A 25,160-nucleotide genomic window follows, 5' to 3' on the forward strand; every position below is an offset into this window, starting at 1 on the left:
CCATTTTTCCTTCTCCCTTCCTTTTTGCTCTCTTAAAAAGGGGAAAAATGAGTCAGAGGAGATCAGCAAGGGGGAAAGCATGGAAACAAATAAATGATTTAAACAGTCAAAACATGTAGTTTTCCTGAAACCCCAAATGTTTAGTTTTTGAAAACCAATCCCAAACATTTCTTCACATTTCTAAAACCAAACTGAACCAAATGTTTTATTTGAAATTATATGAAGCAAACGAACAAAATATCCCCCTTTTTTTTTCAAAATGAAAATTTTCAAGTAAAATAAAAGTTTTCATTTCATTCAAAATTTGGTCATGGGAACTACTTACCATTTTTCTACTAACCCTGCAAATAATCCTTTTCAATGTCGAGAATACAGGGTGCTGAAAAATGATCAACATACAGATCTTAGAGAGAAGGGTATATTTGAAGTGAAAAGTCTAATGGTCAAATCCTGGGCCTTCATCACCTGAGAGCCCTACCTGGACTTTCGTCAGAAGAACACAAGCTGCTGGTGAGAGCGTGTTCCAGGCCCTCCCCACTGTGCCAGGTCTACAGAGGATAAGATTGTGTTGTAGCCACAGCTAGAGTGCCCGACTCTTGAGCTCAAGTTGTAGCAACTCATGCTGTTAGCTGCGGAGGTCCCTCAGTGTCATGGCTACAGGATAGCTGGCACTCTTGTCCCTTTCTCTGGCTTCTCCCTCAAAAGTGACAGGTCTGTGCCGTCTCCTTTCTCATGATGGAATCATGTGATTCTCTCACTCTCAGGTCCCAGGCTACAGCACCCTGTGGATGAATTGTACTTGCCCAACAGGTTGGACTAGGTTTGATACCTCCACTCCTTTCCTTCGGGAGTGGTGGGCACTGGTAGATACAGTGATGCAAAAGAGCATTCTTAAACCAAAGTATTGTTTAATCTTAACAGTAGGAAAAAAGCATAACATAAGAGAAAAAGGATTTTAAAATATCACAACATCTATATGCATGTCTATCTTTCCTAAAGCTCGCCATCTGCCTGGAAGCTTTGAAAGGCCAAACTTCTTTAGACCACCAAAGGAGCATCTGTATCTGTATCTCCATGACACTCCTTGGTAACAGCCTGACCTCTGCTCAGAGAGAATCTTTTAAACTCTTTATTGCCTTTATAATCTTTTGGCTCCCAGCCTTGGCAAATAGGCCGCGTAACTGTGGCTGGAGACAGGAAGCAAGCGTCTTCACAACTAATAGTACAGGCCTTGTCTCTTAATGATCCCAGAAGCACTTTTTGAGAGGTGGCTTATCTGAAGCGTTCTTCCTGCTTGTTTTCCAACATCCCTGCTATTAAACTAAACCAACATATGCATACAGGAAACATCCCAATAACCAGGCCACATAAAATATTCATAAATGATTACAGATCAAGGCCACATCCTTCACACACAGTGTAGCCCCAGTGTTTTGGCAGGATAGCAGCTATCACAAGAAGAATATGAGAACTAATGAGCACAAGTGGCAGAGGAGATATATAATGGGGAGTGTATGTATGTGTGTGTGTGCATGTGTGTGTGTAGGGGTTAACATCTTCATATTTCCCAGGCACTGAAACACAATTTAATAATGATCAGGGGAAAGAAATAGTTTGGGAAAGGAGATAAAGAGTAAAAAATGAAGGAGAATCTACCTATACCCATCTGCTGCAGGCCTGCAGGAGAGTAAGAAAAAACAGATACTGGCCTTGTTCTCCAAGGGCTCAAAACTGCAGCATAAAATACACTCGGAGGGCTGCGGGGCCCCAATCCTGTCAGGATACAAGTGCCAAAGAGGTGCTCACTGGATGTCTTAAGCTGGACCTGTTAGGATGTGGCTGTTGGGAGGTCTGGTCATTGACAAGGGAGAAGTAAAATGTAATTCATGCCCAGTACTGGGCTTTGCACAATGAGATACAACAGATGGGCCAGGTATTCATCCATTCAAGCTTATTGCCTCCGGTCATGAATTTAGACCTAGAGAGAATGTTTTCCTCTCTAACGCTCTCCTCAGGGCATCCTTCACTTCCTTGTTCCTCAGGCTGTAAATCAGGGGGTTCAACATGGGGGTCACCACAGTGTAGAACACTGAGACCACCTTGTCCTGATCCCTCGAGTACTTTGTGCTGGGCTGTAAATAGATGAACAGGCCACTCCCATAGAAGATGGTGACGGCTGTGAGGTGGGAGGTGCAGGTGGAGAAGGCTTTGAACCTGCCCTCGGCAGAGCGGATCCTCAGGATAGCATTGAGGATGAAAACATAGGAGATGAGGACAATCAGGCCACTGAATACCCCAGTCAAATATGTCACAGCTAGAAGCACAACGTGATTGATGCTGGAGTCGGAGTTGGCGAGCGATAGCAGCGGGGAGATGTCACAGAAGAACAAGTCAATGACATTGGAGCCACAGAAGGTTAATGTTAACATGCCTGTTGTCTGTGCCATTGAATTTACACACCCAGCTAGGAAAGACCCAGCCATCAGCTGGGCACAAAGTCTCGGACACATGACAACTCTATAGAGCAGCGGGTTACAGATGGCCACATATCGGTCATATGCCATTGCAGCCAGGAGGAAACACTCTGTTACAATCAGCATACAGAAAACACAGATCTGAGCTGCACAGCCAGTGTAAGAAATGGCTTTCCTCTCTGCTAGCAAATCCACCAGCATCTTGGGGGCGACGACTGTGGAATAACAGAGATCTACAAATGCCAAATTACTAAGGAAATAATACATGGGGGTGTGAAGTCTGGGGTCGATCTTGACTAATGTGATCATTCCAAGGTTTCCCAGTAAGGTAATAATATAGATCACTAGGAAAATCATGAAGAGAAGGATCTGAAGGTCTGGATGATCTGTGAATCCTTTGAGAATGAATTCAGTAACCTGGGTACAGTTTCCTCCAACCATGTCTACAGTGCACAGTCCCTGTTTGTACATTACAGATGGAAGCCATTAAATAGCTGCAGAAAATTTAATACAACCAGCTTGCCAGATCTCTCTCCAGTGTGATGCTGATGCAGACTTTCAGGGTCTTCACACAGAATACTGACCTGATGATATTCTTCCTGGCAAGTGGGAGTCATGGTTCCTGTCCAGATACAGAGAGGCAGGACGGTCTAGTCCTAAAATAGAAATTTATGCAAAGATCATTTATACAGAAATCAATGATCAGTGGTCATTGCAATAGGACAATAATATGATGCATAGAATAATTCTTTCACCAGGAATTCTTTTTCTATGTCTGGAGTATGCCCCGATCAGGTTTGCCATGCAACCTCTCTGTCATCCTTCAAATTTCTTCTAAAGATGTACCTCATCTCTCTTTCTCTCCAACAGTGACCTTTTTGTAAATCGATTAAAATATGCCATATAAAAAGCTTCTTCGACTTTCAGTTAAATTTATTTCAGGCATTGTGTTATGTCATTTAGGCCCAGATTTTTAAAGATATTTTGGCATCTAATGCTCATTGAAATCAATACCTTAAAAAACCTCTCAGCTTTCATCTTTAGGTTCCTCAAGGCTTACAGGTGAATAAGGATTATTAAAATATAATTTAATAAATAGGATCAAAGAACATCATGTTAACTAGATGAGTGACTTCAATCACTGATGACTTGAATTCAGTTCTTCTTTGGACAATTTTTTGCCTTTGATTGTGTGCAACATGTGATAACCGCAATTTCCCTCTTGGAGTTTGCCTCCTTCAAGGTTTCCTCAGTGAAGATTCAGATTTTGACAAACAAACCTGATTACTTTTTTGATGGCTTATCAATATTAGGTCCCAAACCTGGAATCATATCCTTATGGTCTTAATTACCTCTTAGACCAGACCCTGTGCTCCACTCAGGACTAAATCGAGAATTGCCTCTCCCCTTGTGGGTTCCTGTACCAGCTGCTCCAAGAAGCAGTCATTTAAAGTATTGAGAAATTTTATCTCTGCATTTCATCCTGAGGTGACATGTTCCCAGTCAATATGGGGATAACTGAAATCCCCCACTATTATTGAGTTCTTTATTTTGATAGCCTCTCTAATCTCCCTTAGCATTTCATAGGCACTAAGAGCTATCCCCCCGGGGGGAGGGATAGCTCAGTGGTTTGAGCATTGGCCTGCTAAACCCAGGGTTGTGAGTTCAATCCTTGCGGGGGCCACTTGGGGATCAGGGGCAAAATCAGTAGTTGGTCCTGCTCGTGAAGGCAGGGGGCTGGACTTGATGACCTTTCAAGGTCCCTTCCAGTTCTAGGAGATGGGATATCTCCATTAATTTAATTTATTTATATAGGTTTTAGTCAGGAGGAGAGGATGGAAGAGGATAAAGTATGGGCCAGATCAGATGAGAAACATTCACATAAAAAAGAGTCTGACACATCAGAAAAGGACAAACAAATAAACAGTTACAAGTTTTTAAAGTGCTTGTACACAAATGTTAGAAGTCTAAATAATAAGATGGGTGAACTAGAGTGCCTCATGTTAAAGGAGGATATTGATATAATAGACATCACAGAAATCTGGTGGAGTGAGGACAATCAATGGGACACAATCATTCCGGGCTACAAAATATATCGGAAGGACAGAAGAGGTCGTACGGGGGGCGGATGGGGGTTGGGATTGGCACTATATGTGAAAGAAAATGTAGAATCAAATGAAGTAAAAATCTTAAATGAATCCACATGTTCCATAGAATCTCTATGGATAATAATTCCATGCTCTAATAAGAATATAACAGTAGGGATCTATTATCGACCACCTGACCAGGACAGTGATAGTGCCTATGAAATGCTAAGGGAGATTAGAGAGGCTATCAAAATAAAGAACTCAATAATAGTGGGGGATTTCAGTTATCCCCATATTGACTGGGAACATGTCACCTCAGGATGAAATGCAGAGATAAAATTTCTCAATACTTTAAATGACTGCTTCTTGGAGCAGCTGGTACAGGAACCCACAAGGGGAGAGGCAATTCTCGATTTAGTCCTGAGTGGAGCACAGGATCTGGTCTAAGAGGTAATTAAGACCATAATATAATAACATTTAACATTCCTGTGGTGGGAAGAACACCTCAGCAGCCCAACACTGTGGCATTTACTTTCAGAAAGGGGAACTATGCAAAAATGAGGAGGTTAGTTAAACAGAAATTAAAAGATACAGTGACTAGAGTGAAATCCCTGCAAGCTGCATGGACACTTTTCAAAGACACCATAATAGAGGCTCAACTTAAATGAATACCCCAAATTAAAAAAACACAGTAAAAGAAGTAAAAAAGAGCCTCTGTGGCTTAGCAACCATGTAAAAGAAGCAGTGAGAGATAAAAAGGCATCTTGGAAGTCAAAGTGGAAGTCAAATCCTAGTGAGGTAAATAGAAAGGAGCATAAACACTGCCAAATTAAGTGTAAAAATGTAATAAGAAAAGCCAAAAAGGAGTTTGAAGCTAGCCAAAAACTCAAAAGGTAATAAAATGTTTTTTAAGTACATCAGAAGCAGGAAGCCTGCTAAACAATCAGTGGGGCCCCTGGATGATCGAAATACAAAAGGAGCGCTTAAAGATGATAAAGTCATTGTGGAGAAACTAAATAAATTCTTTGCTTAAGTATTTACGGCTGAGGATGTTAGGGAGATTCCCAAACCTGAGCCATCCTTTGTAGTGACAAATCTGAGGAATTGTCACAGATTGAAGTGTCACTAGAGGAGGTTTAGGAATTAATTGATAAACTTAACAGTAACAAGTCACCAGGACCAGATGGCATTCACCCAAGAGTTCTGAAACAACTCAAATGTGAAATTGCAGAACTACTAACTGTGGTTTGTAACCTATCCTTTAAATCAGCTTCTGCACCCAATGACTGGAAGATAGCTAATGTAACGCCAATATTTAAAAAAGGCTCTAAAGGTGATCCTGGCAATTACAGACCAGTAAGTCTAACATCAGTACTGGGCAATTAGTTGAACCAATAGTAAAGAATAAAATTGTCAGACACATAGAAGAACATAAATTGTTGGGCAAAAGTCAACATGGTTTCTGTAAGGGGAAATCATGTCTTACTAATCTATTAGAATTCTTTGAAGGGGTCAACAAACACGTGGACAGGGGGGATCCAGTGGACATAGTGTACTTAGATTTCTAGAAAGCCTTTGACAAGGTCCCTCACCGAAGGCTCTTATGTAAATTAAGTTGTCATGGGATAAGAGGGAAGATCCTTTCATGGATTGAGAACTGGTGAAAAGACAGGGAACAAAGGGTAGGACTAAATGGTAAATTTTCAGAATGGAGAGGGGTAACTAGCGGTGTTCCCCAAGGGTCAGTCCTCGGACCAATCCTATTCAACTCATTCATAAATGATCTGGAGAAAGGGGTAAACAGTGAGGTGGCAAAGTTTGCAGATGACACTAAACTGCTCAAGATAGTTAAGACCAAAGCCGACTGTGAAGAATTTCAAAAAGATCTCACAAAACTAAGTGATTGTGCAACAAAATGGCAAATGAAATTTAATGTGAATAAATGTAAAGTAATGCACATTGGAAAAAATAACCCCACCTATACCTACAATATGATGGGGGCTAATTTAGCTACAACTAATCAGGAAAGAGATCTTGGAGTCATTGTGGATAGTTCTCTGAAGACGTCCATGCAATGTGCAGCAGCAGTCAAAAAGGGAAACAGGATGTTAGGAATCATTAAAAAGGGGATAGAGAATAAGACGGAGAATATCTTATTGCCCTTATATAAATCCATGGTACGCCCACATCTTGAATACTGCCTACAGATGTGATCTCCTCATCTCAAAAAAGTTAGACTGGCATTAGAAAAGGTTCAGAGAAGGGCAACTAAAATGATTAGGGGGTTGGAACGGGTCCCATATGAGGAGAGATTAAAGAGGCTAGGACTTTTCAACTTGGAAAAGAGGAGAGTAAGGGGGGATATGATAGAGGTATATAAAATCATGAGTGGTGTGGAGAAAGTGAATAAGGAAAAGTTATTTACTTGTTCCCATAATATAAGAACTAGTGGCCACCAAATGAAATTAATGGTCAGCAGGTTTAAAACAAATAAAAGGAAGTTCTTCACACAGCGCACAGTTAACCTGTGGAACTCCTTGCCTGAGGAGGTTGTGAAGGCTAGCACTATAACAGGGTTTCAAAGAGAACTAGATACATTCATGGAGGTTAAGTCCATTAACGGCTATTAGCCAGGATGGGTAAGGAACGGTGTCCCTAGCCTCTGTTTGTCAGAGGGTGGAGATGGATGGCAGGAGAGTGATCACTTGATCATTACCGGTTAGGTTCACTCCCTCTGGGGCATCTGGCATTGGCCACTGTCTGCAGACAGGATACTGGGTTGGATGGACCTTTGGTCTGACCCAGTATGGCCATTCTTATGTTCTTATAGGTGCATGAGTACGAAGCCCCACTGAACTCCGTTAGGGCACAATCATCTACTCAAATGGGTCTGATAGGAGGACTGGGTCCTTACTGGATGAAGAGAAAGTGGTAGCCATAATGTCTTTGGACTTTAGTAAAATGTTTGAGCATGTTTCCCATGAAATAAGAGGGAAAGCCTATAATGGATCAGTAACTGGTTAAAGGCAGGAAACAGAGGAGAGGAATAATGGTCAGTTTTCAGAGAGGTAAATAGCGGGGTCCCCCAGGGATCTGCACTGGGACCAGTGCTGTTCAACATATTCTGAAATGATCTGAAAAAATGGGTAAGCGGTGAGGTGGCAAAATTGGCAGATGATACACAATTACTCAAGATAGTGAAGTCCCAAGCAGACTGTGAAGAGTTACAAAGGGATTTCACAAAACTGGGTGACTGGGTAACAAAATGGCAATAAAATTCAGTGTTGATAAATGCAAAGTAATGCACATTGGAAAACGTAATCCCAACGATACATACAAGCGGATGGGGTCTAAATTAGCAGTTGCCACTCAAAAAAGACAGCTTGGGGTCATTGTGGATAGTTGCCTGAAAACATCTATTCAATGTGCAGCGGCTGTCAAAAAGCTAACAGAACGTTAGGGGCCATTAGGGAAGGGATAGATAAGAAAATAGTAAATATCACAATGCTTCCATATAAATCCATGGTATGCCCACACCCTGAATGCTGCATGCAGTTCTGGTCATCTGATCTCAAAAAAGATATATTAGAACTGGAAAAGGTACAGCTAAGGGCAACAAATATGATTAGGGTATGGAAGAGCTTCCATATGAGGAGAGATTAAAAAGACTGGGCCTGTTCAACTTGGAAAAGCGGCAACTAAGGGGAGATATGTTAGAAGTCTAGGGAATGAGGAGGCTAGGATTTTATCAAATCTGGCAATTATCAAGGACTGAATATTTCAGGCAAACAGCCAGACACAGCTGTTGTAGAAAAGAAGACAAACAAGAGCATGTTAAGACCATACCAGCAGAAAAACATAACAAAGAAACCAGAAGAGAAGATGGCAAAGTATGAAGAAGCGTACCACAAAGAGGAATGATTATGGAAAACTAGAAGACTATCCCAGTGATAGGAGAATTTGCAGCAATCTCTAAGGGCATGATTGAGCAGCTGAAGAACACGTTAGGAGTGCAAGACATCACTGTCAGTGACCTGCAGAAGATTGTGCTCATAGGCATTGTGAGAATTTTAGGAAAGTCTAAGGAAAACCAGTGCATTTGAGCCCCGAAAATGCAGGAATTCTGAAGATGGTTTAACAAAACTCATGACTGCCCAAGCCTACAGCTGGTTTGTGGTGAGGATTCATTGGTGACACATGAGGATTCATTTTTTATTGTAGTTTTCCCCTTTCTATGCCTAAAGATCTTGTATATTGGGAAGGTTATTTGTTTAAAAATAACCCCCATGTTGTTATACTGAGGGATAATCAAAAATAATAAAAATTGTGTTGTGGTACCAGATCAGGACCTAAGTCATACACTAGGACCTCTTTGGGTTAGATACTGTATAAAAACCTAACAAAAAAATTCTCTGTTCCTAAAAGCTTGCAATCTAATCACAAGCCACAACAGACACAGACAGACATGGAGACAATGAGACAATGCTGGTCATCAGAACAGGCAGTGATCTCAGCACATCCTATCCCTCTCTTCATAAAGCTGTTGTCTTCTCTCTGGATAGATAAATATTGAAGAGAAAGAAGAACTTCCCCTCTCAGGATAAGACACCATTTTCTCCTTGTGAATCACACACTGTCATGTAGCCTACAAGCAGAAATGTTTTGAAACTGACCGGCTTTCCCATGGCTTTGTGGAGTCTCTTTGTTTTCTCCCTTCTCTTATTCTGAGATGAGTAAATATGGAGCAGTTCCTGGTTTGGACGATAAGAAGGGATTTAGTAGCATTTCTTCTTTTCCTGCCGGTTGGACAAGAGTGACATTTCCCTTATTAGCGCTGGAGCTATATCATGAGGAATTGGGAATTATAGTGGGTTCTTTGGGACCTGGGGAGCAACGTTAATCCCAGGAGTGTGAATATACAGAAAACAGACAATTATCTCCATGTCTTTCATACTAGAAGCACACTGTACACAAAGTAACATTGGTGTGAGCTTGGCCAAGGATCTCAATGGCAGCATGATCAGACAAGACTTTGTAACAAGTTTCTCTTTTCTACATGAAAAAAGGCAATATAAAGTGCTCACACAAAAGCACTGGTCTTTACCACTGGTATTGTAAAATGTACAACAGCATGCCAAAGCACCACAGCATGGTCTCCCACAGGACAGCACGGAGCTGCCAGACGTCTCCATAGGATAAATCTAGGTGACAGGGTCTGCAGTATTTCCAGCTGCCACTCACCAAGGAACCAAGACTGGAACAGGATGTGAACCCAGGTTTCCTACATGGGAGTTGAAAGCATTTTACTGCTAGGGAAGTGTGAACTATGTCCAGGATCTGCTTTTATGCCCTGCCAGATTGGCGAATTGACACCATACATGTGGTACTGCAAAGCAGTAAGGGCTCAGAGCACCAGCTCAGTAGCCACATTGGTCCTACATGGCTTTGCAGAAATATTGAGGTTGGCAAAGGGCATAAGCAGGAGTGCAGGAGCAGGCCAGGGGATTTGCAGACCAAGACTGACAGGCACTGCTAGGGCAATGTGGGAGCATCACTTTGACTGGAGTAGCAGGGGTTATTGTATTACAAAATTCAGCTGTATTGTCAGAGCTGTGAAGGGGGTGGAACAAGGGATGTGACAGGACAGAATTGAGGTTCCTTGAGAGACCGCTCTGAGACTCTCAAGATTGGAACAAGGAACAGTGCTGCAGGTGGGTATTAGTATGGTAGCACCTAAAAATGCCAATCAGGGATCATGGCCTCGTTGTGCTAGGTGCTGTATAAATGCACAAGAAAAAGACAGTCCCTGCATTAGCTCCAGGGAAGCGCCATGTGGGATTTAAACCAGCTGAGAATCTGAGCGACAGCTATTGGAGGGTTCAAGATGACTCATTGCAAGTAATGCATCGTGTGCTACTGAGGGACAGCAGAGGTGTCCTTCCTCTCGGCGAACAATGACATGAAACACTAGCCCAGGGCGGATATGAAGCCAGGGCTAGATGCCAAAGGAATTCAGATTTTTTTCTAAGTGTATGGGGGGAGGAATCCCTTTGATTCCTATCCTATAAATAAAAAGATGATTGTAGGGATATAAAGGAGAGCTCAACATAAGCCACAGCCCAGTAATGATATGCCTGACACAATGGCCCTTTATCTGGTCCCCATTATACTACCGAAGACTAGAGGGGTGAAGGAGTCTTTCCATGTATGGCCCAGACACAGCTCCAGAGACACTCAGTCAATAACTTCACAGAGGCCTGTGCTGTGTTGTCTGCCCATCAAACTAGAGATCCCAAGCGGAGTTTAAAGCAGGGGTAGGGTGGGGAAGTGCGGCTCCCTCTCATCTGCTAAGAGCAGAAGGGGCAAGCCCTGTCCTCTCAGTCTCCTGGGTGTGAGGGAACTCAGCTGCCCCTCCTCCTGCTCCTGGCTGGAGGATGAAGTAGGGAGTTGTCACGCAGGAGACTCTGAAGAGGGACCAAGCTGAGGAGGTGATGCTGGCTGGGGCGTTTATGGGACTCCCAGCCTTCCTGCCAGTAGGGGGAGCAGCACTGGACACACATGGGGGGAGACTTGTCCAAGCTGGGAGCCTCAGGAAAATCTATCCCCCTGCTGGTCCCTTGTCCCCTCCCGGGTTTGGGGAGGGAAACAGTGAAAACCAGCTGCCTCCAACTCTCCCTCAGCAAGGGAAAGAGAATGGGCCTGGCAGTTCATTTCCCCTTCCTGGCATCTGCTAGCGCGGGAGGTTGTTTGGGAGCAAAAGATTTGTTCTGTTGTGCAGTCACACGCATGCATACCTCTGGCACTGCTGGGGACATGGCCTCCTTCCAGAGACATTCCCTCCCTTGTCTCCAGTCCAGTGTTCCCAGCTCTCACAACTTGATTGTGAGTCATGTGGTATTTGGTGTTTTCCTTAAAGCACCAGCTCCTGGAGCCAGGTGAAATACACGAAAATCCCAGTTTATGTTACAGAAACAAAACAAATAGGACAGTGATGTAGTTCCACAGAAAAGCTTGAAAATGGGGCCTAAGTTACACAGTAAAAGGTTCAGAAACCAGAGGCAAATAAAATACATTTTAAGAAATTCCTGTTTTATCTACATTTATACAGCCAATCTCATGATTTTGGGGACCTGGCTCGGAATTTTTGAATGCTTGGCCTTGGCCATGACTGCCATTCCCTCCCCTGTGACATGTCCCTGTCACACCAGGTGAGGTGGGTGCCACTTCACCACACGATACCAACAGCCATGAGTAAGCTCTATCTCCCGTGTCACTCTGCTTGAGCCCATGGCAATAAGAAATCATTCAAACAATATCCGCAGTCTCAATTCAACCCTGAGAAACAGCATCTGATACTAACAAAGAGCGAGGTTGTGTCTTCCCCCATGTGCCTGTGTAGGGGAGGAAGGGGACAAAAGGGGTGAAGAACTCCAGGAGGAGCAGAGGTGAGGCGGCGGGGGGTTGGGGTCGGGAATTCATGTAGAGGCAAAATTGATCTCACGGCTGGAGGCAGAATTGATGGGGAGACTGGGTGGAGGTTTGGAAGACAGAAATGATGCAGGGATTGGGGGTTGGATCGATTTAGGGGTTGGGGGCTGAATTAATTGCTGGACAAGGAAGAGTTGGGCAGATGTAGAGGAGGGGAAGGTATGATGAGACTGGCTACAATGGCTGATCTGTGACTGCCAACAGCGAATATCTCCAACGGCTGGTGATGGGACACAAGAGAGGGAGGACTTTGAGGCCTTGTCTACACTACACTTTAGTGACAGCTCTTTGATTTTCCCCTTTGTTACCTCCGACATGAGAAGAACGGAAGTAGTTCCTGGTCTGAACTATAGGGTGGCTTTTGAGTCGAACTTCCTTTTCCTGCTGCTCAGACCCCCATCACCAGGGAGTGGAAGCTCTACTAAGCTTTGTTGGCTTCTGGACATGCTCTCTGGAGCACCTCAAATCCCAGGAGTTTAACTATGCAGAGGAAAAACACAGTTAAGATTAGTTTTGTATCTCTTATGTTGGTCATTTCCTAGAAACGTTTTAACAGGATTTAATAAGAACTTGTTCCATTTCATTTTTATTAAAAAGTCACTTTAAATTATTTTACAGCATCAATTTGTATAAAGTTTAGACACAAAAGGCTGGATCGGTAGCTCAGCTAGACTGGTACAACCCCACAATGTTAACATTAATGCCGATGGATTTACACTGATATACGATAGCTCAGAATTTGGCTCCTATGTCACTTCTAAGGTAAGAGAACCCAAAATATCCAAATTACCCCAGACTCTTACCTGTAAGATTTGGGTTGTGTTCTCAACTCTGCCGTTCACAATCTGTGCTTCTTTTTAAAGAAGCCTTATTGAGGGCGCAGGAAAGGACAGTTACCTGTTCCGTAACTGGCGTTCTTCGAGATGTGTTGCTCACGTCTATTCCACTATAGGTGTGCGTGCTCACCATGTGCACCGGCGCTGGAAGTTTTTCCCCTAGCAGTACCCAAAGGGGGAGCGCTGCTGCAACTCCTGGAGTGGCACCTCTATAGCTCGCTATAAGGGGAGCTGCGGACTCCCCCCACCCTCAGTTCCTTCTTGCCGGACCAACTCCGACAGAGGGGAAGGAGGGCCGGATGTGAAATAGACATGAGCAACTCATCTTGAAGAATGCCAGTTACGGAACAGGTAACTGTCCTTTCTTCTTCGAGTGCTTGCTCATGTGTATTCCACAGTACGTGATTGCAAGCTATGTCTGATGGAGGTGGGTAGGCGTTCACAGATTCCCTGTCTGAAGCACAGCTCTACCGAAACCAGCGTCAAACCTGGCGTGTGAGACAGTTGCATAGTGCGAGGTGAACGTGCACTGAGGACCAGGTAGCGGCTCTACAGATGCCCTGGAAGGGACATGGGCCACATAGGCAGACGACGAGGCCTGAGCCCTAGTCGAGTGCGTCCTCACGATAGGTGGTGAGAGAACCCCTGCCAGGTCGTAGCATGTGTGGATGCATGCCGTAATCCACTGAGAAAGCCTCTGGGTGGAGATCGGTTGATCCCTCATGTGCTTGGCTGAAGCAACAAATAGTTGCGAAGACCAATGGAATGGCTTAGTCCAATCCAGATAAAAAGCCAGTGCCCTGCACACATCGAGCATATGGAGGCGGTGGTTCCTTGTTAGAGGCATGAGGTTTGGGACAGAGGACAGGCAGGAAGATGTCCTGGCCAATGTGAAAGGCAGAGACCACCTTAGGGAGGAATGCAGGGTGTGGGCGGAGCTGTACCTTGTCCTTGTGAAAGACCGTGTAGGGAGGGTCGCAGGTAAGGGCCCTGAGCTCTGAAACCCGCCGGGCTGACATGATAGCCACGAAGAAGGCTACCTTCCATGAAAGGTGAGACCATGAGCATGTGGCTAGGGGCTCGAATGGGAGCCCCGTGAGGTGGGATAATACCAAATTTAGATCCCACCAAGGAACAGGGGGTCTAGAGTATGGAAAAGACCGGTCTAGCCCTTTGAGGAAATGCCCGGTCATGGTATGGGAGAAAATCGAGCAGCCCTGGATCGGCGGATGGAACGCCGATATAGCACCCTGACAGAGGAGGGCACCAGGCCCTGAATCCTAAGGTGAAGGAGGTACTCAAGGATAAGCTGGAGTGGGGCAGACATTGGGGAAGTACCCTGCTCGCCCGCCCACCTGGAGAACCTGGACCACTTCGCCAGGTAGTCTCAGCGGGTGGATGGCGTCCTACTTTCTAGGAGGACACGTCTGACCCCCTCTGAACGCCTTCTCTCCTCTGCATCTAGCCATTGAGCAGTTCCTGTGGGGAGGTCCCCCTGACCTAGGATTTCAATTAATATGGCAAGGGGACATGGGGCAAGGATTAGGTTTCCAATGGGTAAGGGACTTGGATCTAGGGTTAGGGTCCCTATGGGGAGGCCGCTAGGCCTAGCGTTAGGGCACCCATCGGGACGACACTCCGCCCTAGGGTTAGGGTTCCTATGGGGAGTGGATTTGGGGCTAGGGTTAGGATTCCTATGGGTAGGGGATTTGGGGTTAGGGTATTAAATAGACAGATCTCAGAAAGAAAAAAATGGTCAATGGAGAATCATCACTGATAGGGATGCTTCTAGGGAGGTTCAAGAGGAACCCATTGTAGGCCTGATGCTATTCAATATTGTTAGTAATCGGGACTAAACAGCAAATCATTGCTGATGAAATGTACAGATGATACTAAGATTGACAGGGCAATCGTACAGAGCTATCTGGGTAACTTGATGAGCTGGGCCCATTCAAACAAAATGCATTGTAATATATTCCAATGAAATATGTTCCATGCCATGACTACAGACTGGGGGATGATAGCCAAGAAACTGGACAGTAAAGGGATTGTTAAATTAGCAGAGAACAGCATAACAAGGACTGCTGGCTGGAAATTAAAGCCAGACAAATTCAAATTTGAAATAAGGCACAAACTTTTAACCATGAGGGGGGATTACCAATTGAGGGAAACTACCAAGAGAAGTGGTGGCTTCTTCATCTTGTGAAGTCTACAATTCTAGACTGGATGCCTTTTTGGAGGATATGTTTTCATCAAACATTAGATATTGGGCTCAATACAGGAGTGACTGGATGAAACTCTCTGGCCTGTATGGAGGCTAGACTAGGTGACCTATTAGTACCTTCTGCTCTTAAAAGCTAGGAATCTACGAAAAAGTGTCTCAGGAGCCAGCTAAAGTGTTATGGAAAATTAATGAAACATTTTGAAAAGTCATGTAGCTACTTTCAAAATGTTACTCCTGGACAAAACTTCCTTTGCCATAAACACTTGCAATTAGCAATTAGTTTGCTAAGCTTAGGATACATAATTGCAATGCTATCTCTGGGACCAGATCCCTCTGGCATTTGAAAATTATTATGTCTGAATTTCAGCTTGGCAGCTTTGGAACGAAGCAGGGATTTAAATTTCTACCACACCCTCTCTAGCGATCGACTCCATGCTCAACTAAAAAACTTGAGAGGGACCAAATGTCTATGCGCATTTATTTCTTGGCTATAATTATCAGATTTTTCTTCTTCTTGCTATCATCTTTGGGATCAGTGTTCTGGTTTCAGATCTCATTGCTTTCATCCGTTGTACAGAATGGGCAGTTGCCGGTAAAAGATTGACGTTCCTCAGTCCTCAGAACCCTGTGTATGGGGAATGTCTTTGTCATGCAGATTTTTCTGCATCTGATTCTTTAGTTAGAAGAACTCGTGTAGGTCTAACGTGTTTTTATCACTACTGTTGGATTTACCATGATAAAGAGATTATGTTTCTTATATTAAGAGAGTATCTTTCATCCTTAATCACTGCCCTTTTTTGTTTCTCTGTTTTCCCATCTGTGAAACAGAAGTGATGACAGGGCCATCCTTAGGCATACGCGGCATACGTGGCTGCGTAGGGCACCAGGAAATGTGGGACACGATCGGGACCAGGTGTGGGCAACTGGGGTGGGTGCCCAGGTCAGCCTGCCACAGAGGGCGCCGTGCACTGGCCCGGCCCTATGCTCCATGCACGCTGCAGGTGCTGGGGGGAGCAAGGGGTGGGAAGAAGCAGGCCCAGATGCTGGGAGTGGAAGGGGCAGGATCAGCCCCTTCCAGCCGCTGAGATGCAGCCCTGCACGGTGGCTGCCTGAGAGAGCCTGGCTGGGGAGGTCACTTCCATTTCCTGCCCAGGCTTGGGTGCCGAGGTCCCTAGCAGCTGAGACTGGCGGGGAGCGGAAGCTGCCTCCTCCCCAGCGGGGCAGGGCTGCAGAGCAGTGACCGTGAGAGGCCAGGGTTAAAAGGGGCTTCGAGAGCGGCAGAACGTGCCGGGGGGGCAGGCCCAGCTGCAGCAGGAGGACAAAGCCCACCCCCTCCCCCTCGCAGGTAACATGAGGCAGGGAGAGCCTGGTGGCCCTGGCCAGGTGGGCAGGTCCAGCTGCAGCAGGAGGACAAAGCACGCATCCCCCCACCGGTAACATGAGGCAGGGAGAGCATGGTGGCCCTGGTCTGCTCCTCCTTCAGCTCCAGGGGCTCTTCCCTCCCCATTCCCATCCCGGGTGCTGCAGGGAGGGAGGGGGAGGAGTGTCATAGAGATGAGGTACTGGTAGTTGGTCAGACAGGTGTCCTCCAGGGTCATAGAGAAGAGCCAGGGGGTAGGTAGATGGGAGTTCACCACAGTCACAAATACTAGGATGACTTAAGCTAGAGGAGCCCATTTTTTTTATTCCCAGTGGGCTATTCCTGCAGTATCTAGTGATACTGTCTGATCTCCTGCAGCACAGAGGACAGTGACAAACAGGCTGAAAAATCCTTTGGTCAATGAGACTGGCTTCTCTACCTCATCCATCCCCTGCTCTCTATGGTCTGACAGGTCAGACACCCTAGACTCTCCAGGGTCATATAGACTGCATTGCAGAAAGTCTCCAGGAAGAGAGAAGTCTTCCAGGGTCATAGAGAAAAGGTTGTGTGAGTCTAGAGAGGCTGATTTGAGGGTCCCCCAGGGGATATCTCCTCCCCCTGCCCCTCTCAGGGTCACAGTCTGAACTAGGATCCCGGCCACCCCACCTCTGTCCCGGGGCAGATTCTCTCCCCAGGGACAGAAGCCTGATTTCCTCCCCTAGATCCCTTCTTGGTACCTTTGAACTTCCTCAGAGCCTCCTTTAGAGTAATATTTTTCGAGGAGAAATGACTGAATCTCTTTTCCAGTTCAGGAGAAATCTCCACTGGCTGCTGGAACTTCCCTGTCTCACACCTGGAGAGAGAGAATTTCACATTATTACATTTCATTTATTAACTCACTATAATTCCTTGCTAGGGGACATTGCTGCTCTATGGGGCCTGGAATTAGAATGTCTCCACTTCTCCCAGCCTCCGAGCAGGCGCAGCACAGGCTATGTCCATGCAACCTCCCCCCAAAAGTCCCATTAATAATCTTCAACTCTGGCCTGGATAGAGCAGATCTGCACGTCAAAGGAGAATCAAGTCTGCCTGGCCAATTCACCCCTTCACCTCCATGCACTAATACTGGGATGCTCCCATGTTTCTTGTGTGCATCATGTTATGGGATCTTTCTTTCAGGAACTAGGCTGAGACCTCAGCTTTCCACAAAACAGCTTATTCCACACAGGTCTCCAAACAGTCCTCAGATTGTAAAAACACTCAGTCACTGCTGAATAGGACACAACTGTAACCAATGAGCTAGGAGTGAATGGCCCATATTGTGTCCCCAGAACCCTGAGGCAGCCATGCTGTCCTACAACACCTTTTCCCTTCTCACTGCGAATCCCCACCACTCTGTGACACTAGGTTCCGCCCTGGTGTCAAAGACCTGGAGGTGACCTGGAGGTCAAAACCTGATCCCCTTGGCCTTTGAGACGGTGAGGGATGTGGAGCATGGTGTTGAGATTCAGGACATCTTCCATCACCTGTCCGTGCAAGAGGTACGGAGCCGGTGCCAGGGCAGCGGGGCAGGACCCTGTCAGAGAACTGTGTCATGAAGACAATTAACCTTTCCAGACACAGATGCCAAACTCCTAGCCAGCTATTGTTAGGAAGTTTGGAAGCTCCTGGGAATGGGGGAGTATGGGGCAGCTCCAAGATTGGCGTGTCAGTGGGGAACAGCCTCTGGACCTGGTGGTTCTGACTGGGGGCAGTTCTCAGATATGGCAGTCGGGGGGGCATGCTCCCAGACTGGCTTGTTGTGAGCTATGAGAGGGCTGCTCCCAGACTGGTTAGCTGGGGAGTACGGGGGTGTTGACAGCCCTCAGGTTATGTCAATGAGTGCATCTTCCAGATGAAGTGGGGGGACCAGCTGCTGGATGGGGAGTGGATTGCTGGTGCAGCTGCTGCATCGCATGGGCTAGTGGCTTCGGCCCTGTGCCTCACACCCCTATCTGGATCAGCTGGCCTCTTTCCTCCCCTAGGCCATCCGGTGCACCTTTGACAAGAAAGCCGTGGATGTCTACATGCCGTTCAACGGAGAGCACGCCCTGGTCAACAAATTGCTGAGCAAGAAGCTGCCATTCCTGCCGCCACACATGTGCCGTTATTCGGGCCTGGTGCACTGGCTGCAGGCTCTGTGCCGGCGCATTGACAGATCTCTAAAGGTGAGTATCGCATGTCCATGGCAAGATCCCTGTTCCAGCTGTCCATTTCTCCCTGTCTCATGCCCCCATGTCAGGGGCCCTTTCTATCTCTGTTGAATGGGACAGAGCTCTCCTTGGGGGCCTGTTACCACTACTCCATAATCAGCTGCAGAGGTGGCTCTTGGAGAGACATAAGAAAGCTCCTTCATCGCAAAGTCTGCCTGTCAGAGAGAGAGGGCAGGATTGAAAACCCAGCCAACTCCTGGGCACTAGTTAGACCCATGTACCCATCTAGCCCAGTATCCCTGCCTTCCTGATGCATCAGGTCAGATCACTGGTCCATGTAGTTTGGTATCCCTGCCTTCACACAGCACCGACCCAGAAGAATGGTTCATCTCATCTGATATCCCTGCCTCTGATAGGGGCCAATACCTACTGCTTCAAGGTGTAACGTGCCACCCCGTTTCAGGCCAGTACTATCCTGTGTTGCTCGGGGGAGTGTGTGTGTGTGTGTGCATGCGCATGTATGTTTGAAGTCATCCTGACACTCAGCCAGGGATCACCTTACTCCCTGTATCTTGAAGACTTGGAATTTCTGCAAAAGCAATTGTCATGGCAGATAGTGTTTTTATTCATCTAGCGACCTCATCTGTTTTTGACTATTTGCCTCAATAACATTCTCTGTCAGTGAGTTCCTTTGACAGGTTTAATTTTACATTGTGTAACAACAAAACAGCATTTCCAGCATCAATCACAAAACCTCCAGTATGTGCAGACTTGAAACTGCCAAATCCAGGTCTGAAAATCACCTCTGCCCTTTCTTACCTGCCCAGCCCAGGTACATGGAGGTGGCCAACAACGTGCAGAAGGAGGAGACAGTGCGGAACATCCAGTTTGTGTTGCTCGACTGCTCCCACCTCAAGTTCTCCATGGTCCAGCACTGCAAGTGGCAGAACAAGCTAACCAGCCTGCTGAACGAGATGGCCGGTACCCGGCTGCAGGAGTTGTACACCTACCTCCAGGAGAATGCCGGGAAGTGAGGCCATCCCTGGACAGGCAGAGATCGTGCTGCCCCTTCCTTCCTGCCCCGTTACCTGTATCCCACGCTGGTTGGGGCAGAGACAGCCCATGCCCTTCTCCCTGGGGAGGCTCCTCTCTGGCCTTCCCTTCTCCCCACCGATGCGATGGCCCAGTTACCCACTGTATAGTCACCTTCTCTGGGTCCCACGTGCTTCCATGCCAGCTGGGTCTGGGTAGAGTCTAGTCTCTGTTTCTAGCTCTGGGATTCTAGGGCCCTGTCTGATATTCTTCCTTGGGACCTGGGATGCCGTTGTCCAGCCAAGCCCTCCCAAGCCCTCCAGTCCTGCAAAGCCCCATCTAGAGGGTACTCGGGGCTTCTAGTTTAACCCCTTCAGAGAGAAACATGGCAGGAAAGCGAGGAACAGAGGCTCAGCAGAGGAACTTCTTAACCACAAGGATTTTACTCTTAAAGCACTTGAGAGTAACAGAGCTGGGAAAATAGCAAAAGCCTGGATCTCCCCATTTCTGTGGTTCCAAGGTTCGTCAGCTTACGTGTGAAGTGGTCAGCTGGCCTCCTGCCCAGAGCAGAACCTTGCTATTAAATAGGGCCCCCACCCTGGCTCAGCTCGGACCCCTTGCTGGCACCCATGGAAGGACCAGTGTTCCATAGGGGTAGGCCCTAACCTCAATGGCTTGTAGTGTCAGTCCTGCCATGGGGCATCAAACACCTTTACCCGAGCAGAGCAGCTGTGGGGAGCGCAGCATAACAGGCAAGTCCGAACAAATGCCACCACACTGCCAGTCTTCCAACCCAGGCACAAGAAAGCCCTTGTCATCGTATCCAGTCCTGTCTCTCTGGGTCTCTTCCCCGCTCTGGCCCACAGAGTCAGCCAGCCTCCACAGATGCTGGAGGAACTGGGCCAAAGCCTGCAAATGCTGGACACCCTGCAGCACAAGCAGTTTGCCATCCTGGAGAAATACAAAGTGACCGTGGACAAGGGGGTAAGTATGGACGCGGACCCTGAGTGGCCCTGCCACGCTGGCCTAGACCCCAAAAGGATTTAGGCATCTAACTTCCATGAGAATTAGGAGCCTACATCCCTGTGAGGATCTGAGCCCTTCTCTCCATTCAGGCAAAGGGGGTCATGTACCCTCCATCCCTGCAGACCTTCCTGTGAATTCCCAGGCACCCAGCTCTACTTTCCCTCCTCCTCTGGCCCCACCCCTGCCAATTCCCGCTCAGGAGCCCTACGCTCCCCTCTGCTGTGAATTCCCAGGCACCCTGCTCTACTTTCTCCTCTCCCCCATCACCTCCCACCTGCTCCCTCCGGGACCTCATCGCCTTTCCCTTCCTCTGCTCAGCCTCTTTGGCCCATCTACACCTGTGATCTCCCTCCCTTCCTCCCTATAACCACCTGCCCCATTTGCCCACCCATCCCTTTTCTCTGCCATTCTGTGCCCCAGCTCACCCCACACCCCCAGCGTCACTGGCTCCCTACCCCTTCTCCAAAGACGGCTCCAGCCACCCCTCTTCTGTGCTGCCTATCCCCAGTGAGTTCACGGCCAGTGTGCCTCCACTATGCTGCACCGGCTGTGTGGTTAATAATCTTTAATCCCCTCCTGGTCTAATCTTCGTAGAAAGTCCGTTTTATAGTCTGGTTGGTGTGGGGTCGGCAGGCTCCCTACCTGCCTTCGCGTGGCTCCCCACAAGCGACGACCTGTCCTGGCTGCTCCTAGGCGGAGGCGCAGCAGGCGGCTCTGCACTGCCCCCGTCCTGCCCCGAGTGCTGGCTCCGCAGCTCCCATTGGCCGGCTCCAGTGAAATGGATGAGATCCCCATGCCGGCGGGGTGGAGGAGGTTTCTATTTATCCTAGCCAGATTTCTGGAAGCCACCATGCCCAGCCTTCTTCTTGAAGCAGTGGTAATCTTGGAGGGATAACACATCTTTCGTCTTTCTCCCTCTCCCTTGTCCCAGGTGCTGCAGACGCTGGAAGTTCTCAATTCTGAATGGCTGTCCTTCCAGCAGTGCATCCCGGAGAGTGATGTCATGCTAAAGAAACACAAGGAGAAATTCAAGACGGGCCTGATCCATTCTGCGGATGACTTCAAGAAAAAGGCCCAGGTCCTTCTGCAGGATTTTTGCACCAAAGGTGAGTGGTGGTGCCATGCCTAGAACAGAACAGAGACCTCAATGAACTCAAAAATTGTTCATCCTAGAAACACCATATTTGGCCTGTTTTCTAGATCTCAGTGAGACCTAAAGAACAAGCCAGGTTTGAAGAAACTGGTTCAGTAGATTGAGATATTTACAGTTAGTGAGTTTGAATCTAATGCCCCTCCCTATAGTACATCCCTCAATTTTTCCAATCCTCTTGTAAATCACTGTACCGTACCTCCTCACCCTCCATCACTGAACAACCCTTCAGTAAACTGAGCGCTGCTGAACTTTCACCATACGCTGTAGAGTTGGGAATAAAATCCAGGAATTCTGCCTCCCAGCCCCATCTGTTCAAACCCTCTAGACCCCACTTTTGTTCCAGAGCAAGAAATAGAATTCAGGAGTCCTGCTCCCTAGCCCTATCTGTTCTAATCACCAGACTGCCCTCCCTGCCCATAGATGGGGATAGAATCAAGGATGTTTTACCCCCATCCTCTGCTCCAACCCACTGGACCCTACTACCTTCCCAGAGCTGGGAATAGAACCCAGGCATCCTGCCTTCCAGCTCCATCTGCTCTAACCACTGGACCCCACTTCCCTCCCAGAGCCAGGGCTGGAACCCAGGGGTCCTGGCTCCCAGCCCCCTGCTGTAACCACTAGACCCCACTTCCCTCCCAGAGCCAGGGCTGGAACTCAGGAGTCCTGGCTCCCACGTCCATGCTCTAATCACTTCATCGTTCAGCCTCCCTCGACCTCTCCAAGCACAAGAAAAGGGTTCCTGTCTGATAGCCCAGTTATCCAGAAGTGGTGCAGCATGGGCAGAAGCCGCTGAGCACTTTGTTGCATAGATCCATTCACCAGTGCTGTGAGCTGCGAGACGGCCCTGGAGCAGATCGCAGCGATGCGGCAGCTGCCGGCCACCATGAAGGATGAGGAGAGCACCCTGCTCTCCAACCTGGGCATCTTCAAAATCGAACAGCCTGCTTCCAAAGACCTGCAGAAGCTCGAGAAGGAAGGAACCCCTCCGTGGCATGGCAGGCTCCAAGGCTCGAGCTCCGCTCTCCTCCTTGGGGGGCAGTAATGAGGCTCAGTCGGGGGTAGGTTGGAGGGATCATGCTTGCGCTGCTGCTTCCTGAGAGCAAATCCACATTCAGCCCCCAGGCTCTTAGTGTGCAGGATGTGAGTCATGCCAGCAGAACAGTTAAGGCACCCAGAGTTACAGGGCAGGTGGTGGTACAACCCCTCACTGGTCTGGATTGCATCCCAGAATGTGATAACTGCTATGTCATACTGCACAGCCATGATGGCTGTTAGGATATAGATATTCAGGCCTGTCTGCAAAGGCCTATACTTTAAGAATGTAGGTGTATTCTTATCACTTAGCTAGTTATAGAGGTATAAAAGAAAGAATCAATATCACTGTCTGCCTGTGTAAGGGCCTTCTCTTACTGTGACAGTCTGAGGACTGGTCCACACTAACCCCCCAATTCGAACTAAGATACGCAACTTCAGCTATGTAAATAACATACGCGGCAGGCAGGCTCCCCCGTCAACTCCGCGTACTCCTCTCGCAGGTGTCGACGGCGAGCACTTCCGGGATCGATTTATCACGTGTCTAGACGTGATAAATCGATCCCAGAAGATCGATTGCTTACCGCCGAACCCGGAGGTAAGTATAGACGTACCCTTAGGCCTGGTTCTTAGGCTAAGCAGCAGAGGCAGTCATAAACTGGGAAGCGAACGGTCACGTCCTCACATTCCAAACCAGTCACATTGAAATAAGGCCATCTGGGGCTGTTAGGAAGGTGATCCGATCTACCACCTCCAGAGAAAGGGAAGAGCCTAGAAGATGTAAAAGGAAACTTAGTTTGTTAGCATCCTGTCTGTCAAGAACTCACTTATCAATAGCTGGGATGTGAAATCCTCATTTCTGTATTGTTCTATCACTGTAGTCTCCACTTCCCTATTGTTTGTCTGTATAATCTCTGTCTGGTTCTGTGATTGTTTCTGTCTGCTGTATAATTAATTTTGTTGGGTGTAAACCAATTAAGGTGGAGGGATATAATTGGTTAAATAATTATGTTACAATGTGTTAGGACTGGTTAGTTAAATTTCAGTAAAATGATTGGTTAAGGTATAGCTAAGCAGAACTCACGTTTTACTATATAGTCTGCAGTCATCAGGAAGTAAGGGGGGGAATGGGAACAGGGAATGGGGGTGGGGGAATGGAATCATGTTTTGCTAAGGGGGGGGGAATGGGAGCAGGGACACAGGCAAGGGTCTGTGGTGTCACAGCTGGGAAGGGGGACACTGAGGAAGGAAACTGGAATCATGCTTGCTGGAAGTTCACCCCAATAAACATCGAATTGTTTGCACCTTTGGACTTCGAGTATTGTTGCTCTCTGTTCATGCGAGAAGGACCAGGGAAGTGAGCGGGTGAAGGAATAAGCCCTTTAACAATGGCAACTGAATGAATGGAAACCTGATTGCTGGAAGACCTAGAGAACACTCAAATGTTTGGGGCATGCAGCCCCACATGTCTCCACCCAACAAGACTTCATTAATGTATGGAAATCTCATATTACTATATGACAATGCCGTGCTTTTGCTCTGAGAAGTGTTTGGAAACAGTGGGACATTTTCAGAGAGGTTCTCAAGTATCCCAGAACACAGAGGCACACACATGTGCACACAGACAGCAGCAGAGTTTATGCATGTGGTGCTGGGTCGGTGCTGGCCATAGGGATGGGACTGACTATTGCAAGATCATTGGGGGAAGCTTAAGAAGGTGCAACAAAGAAAAGGAACCCTCAAGGGGTTGACATTGCATCATGGGTGTTGGATCATTGACTGTGAGAACTGGACTGGGTAAAATCCTGACTGCACTTGAGTCAATGGTTAAGCTCCCAGTAACTTTTCAGTCGGTATTTCACCCCTTCTGTTCACCGACAAATATTGTAGGTCCGCATCTCAACCTGGGTGCTTTTGACAATCCTGCTAGATCACCCAGCACAGCAACCCATGTCCTGACCTGCCCACTTAGCCATCTCACCACAGGTCTTGGATTGACTTTAGGCTTGAATAGCAGACCTTTTGCATGGGGAGAGCCCCCCAAAATACTCTTTAACCACTCAAACTGCCAGCTCCTCCCATGTAAGTATTTTAAAAATTGTGCCCACAACCCAGCCTCCCCCACTGATCAGTAGCGTGACAATTCTGCTTACACATCATGCCTTTGCAAAGCACTTTGAGATCATCAGATGGATGGTGCCAGATACAATAATTAGTGTAACTCAATTGTCCCAGGTTTAAAGTGGCATTTACTTT

At 47.2% G+C, this 25,160-nt stretch overlaps 1 protein-coding gene across 1 annotated transcript; it reads right to left on the reverse strand.

Moving 5' to 3' along the window:
* Positions 1 to 1,891: 1,891 nt before the first annotated feature.
* On the reverse strand, positions 1,892 to 2,918 carry LOC101953236 (olfactory receptor 5J3-like). The gene has a single exon (XM_005294941.4). The coding sequence runs from the start codon at positions 2,913 to 2,915 to the stop codon at positions 1,965 to 1,967; it is 951 nt and encodes a 316-aa protein (XP_005294998.1). The 5' UTR covers positions 2,916 to 2,918; the 3' UTR covers positions 1,892 to 1,964.
* Positions 2,919 to 25,160: the final 22,242 nt, after the last annotated feature.

This window comes from Chrysemys picta, chromosome 4 (genome assembly GCF_011386835.1).
Source record: "Chrysemys picta bellii isolate R12L10 chromosome 4, ASM1138683v2, whole genome shotgun sequence".
Classification (NCBI taxonomy): domain Eukaryota; kingdom Metazoa; phylum Chordata; order Testudines; family Emydidae; genus Chrysemys; species Chrysemys picta.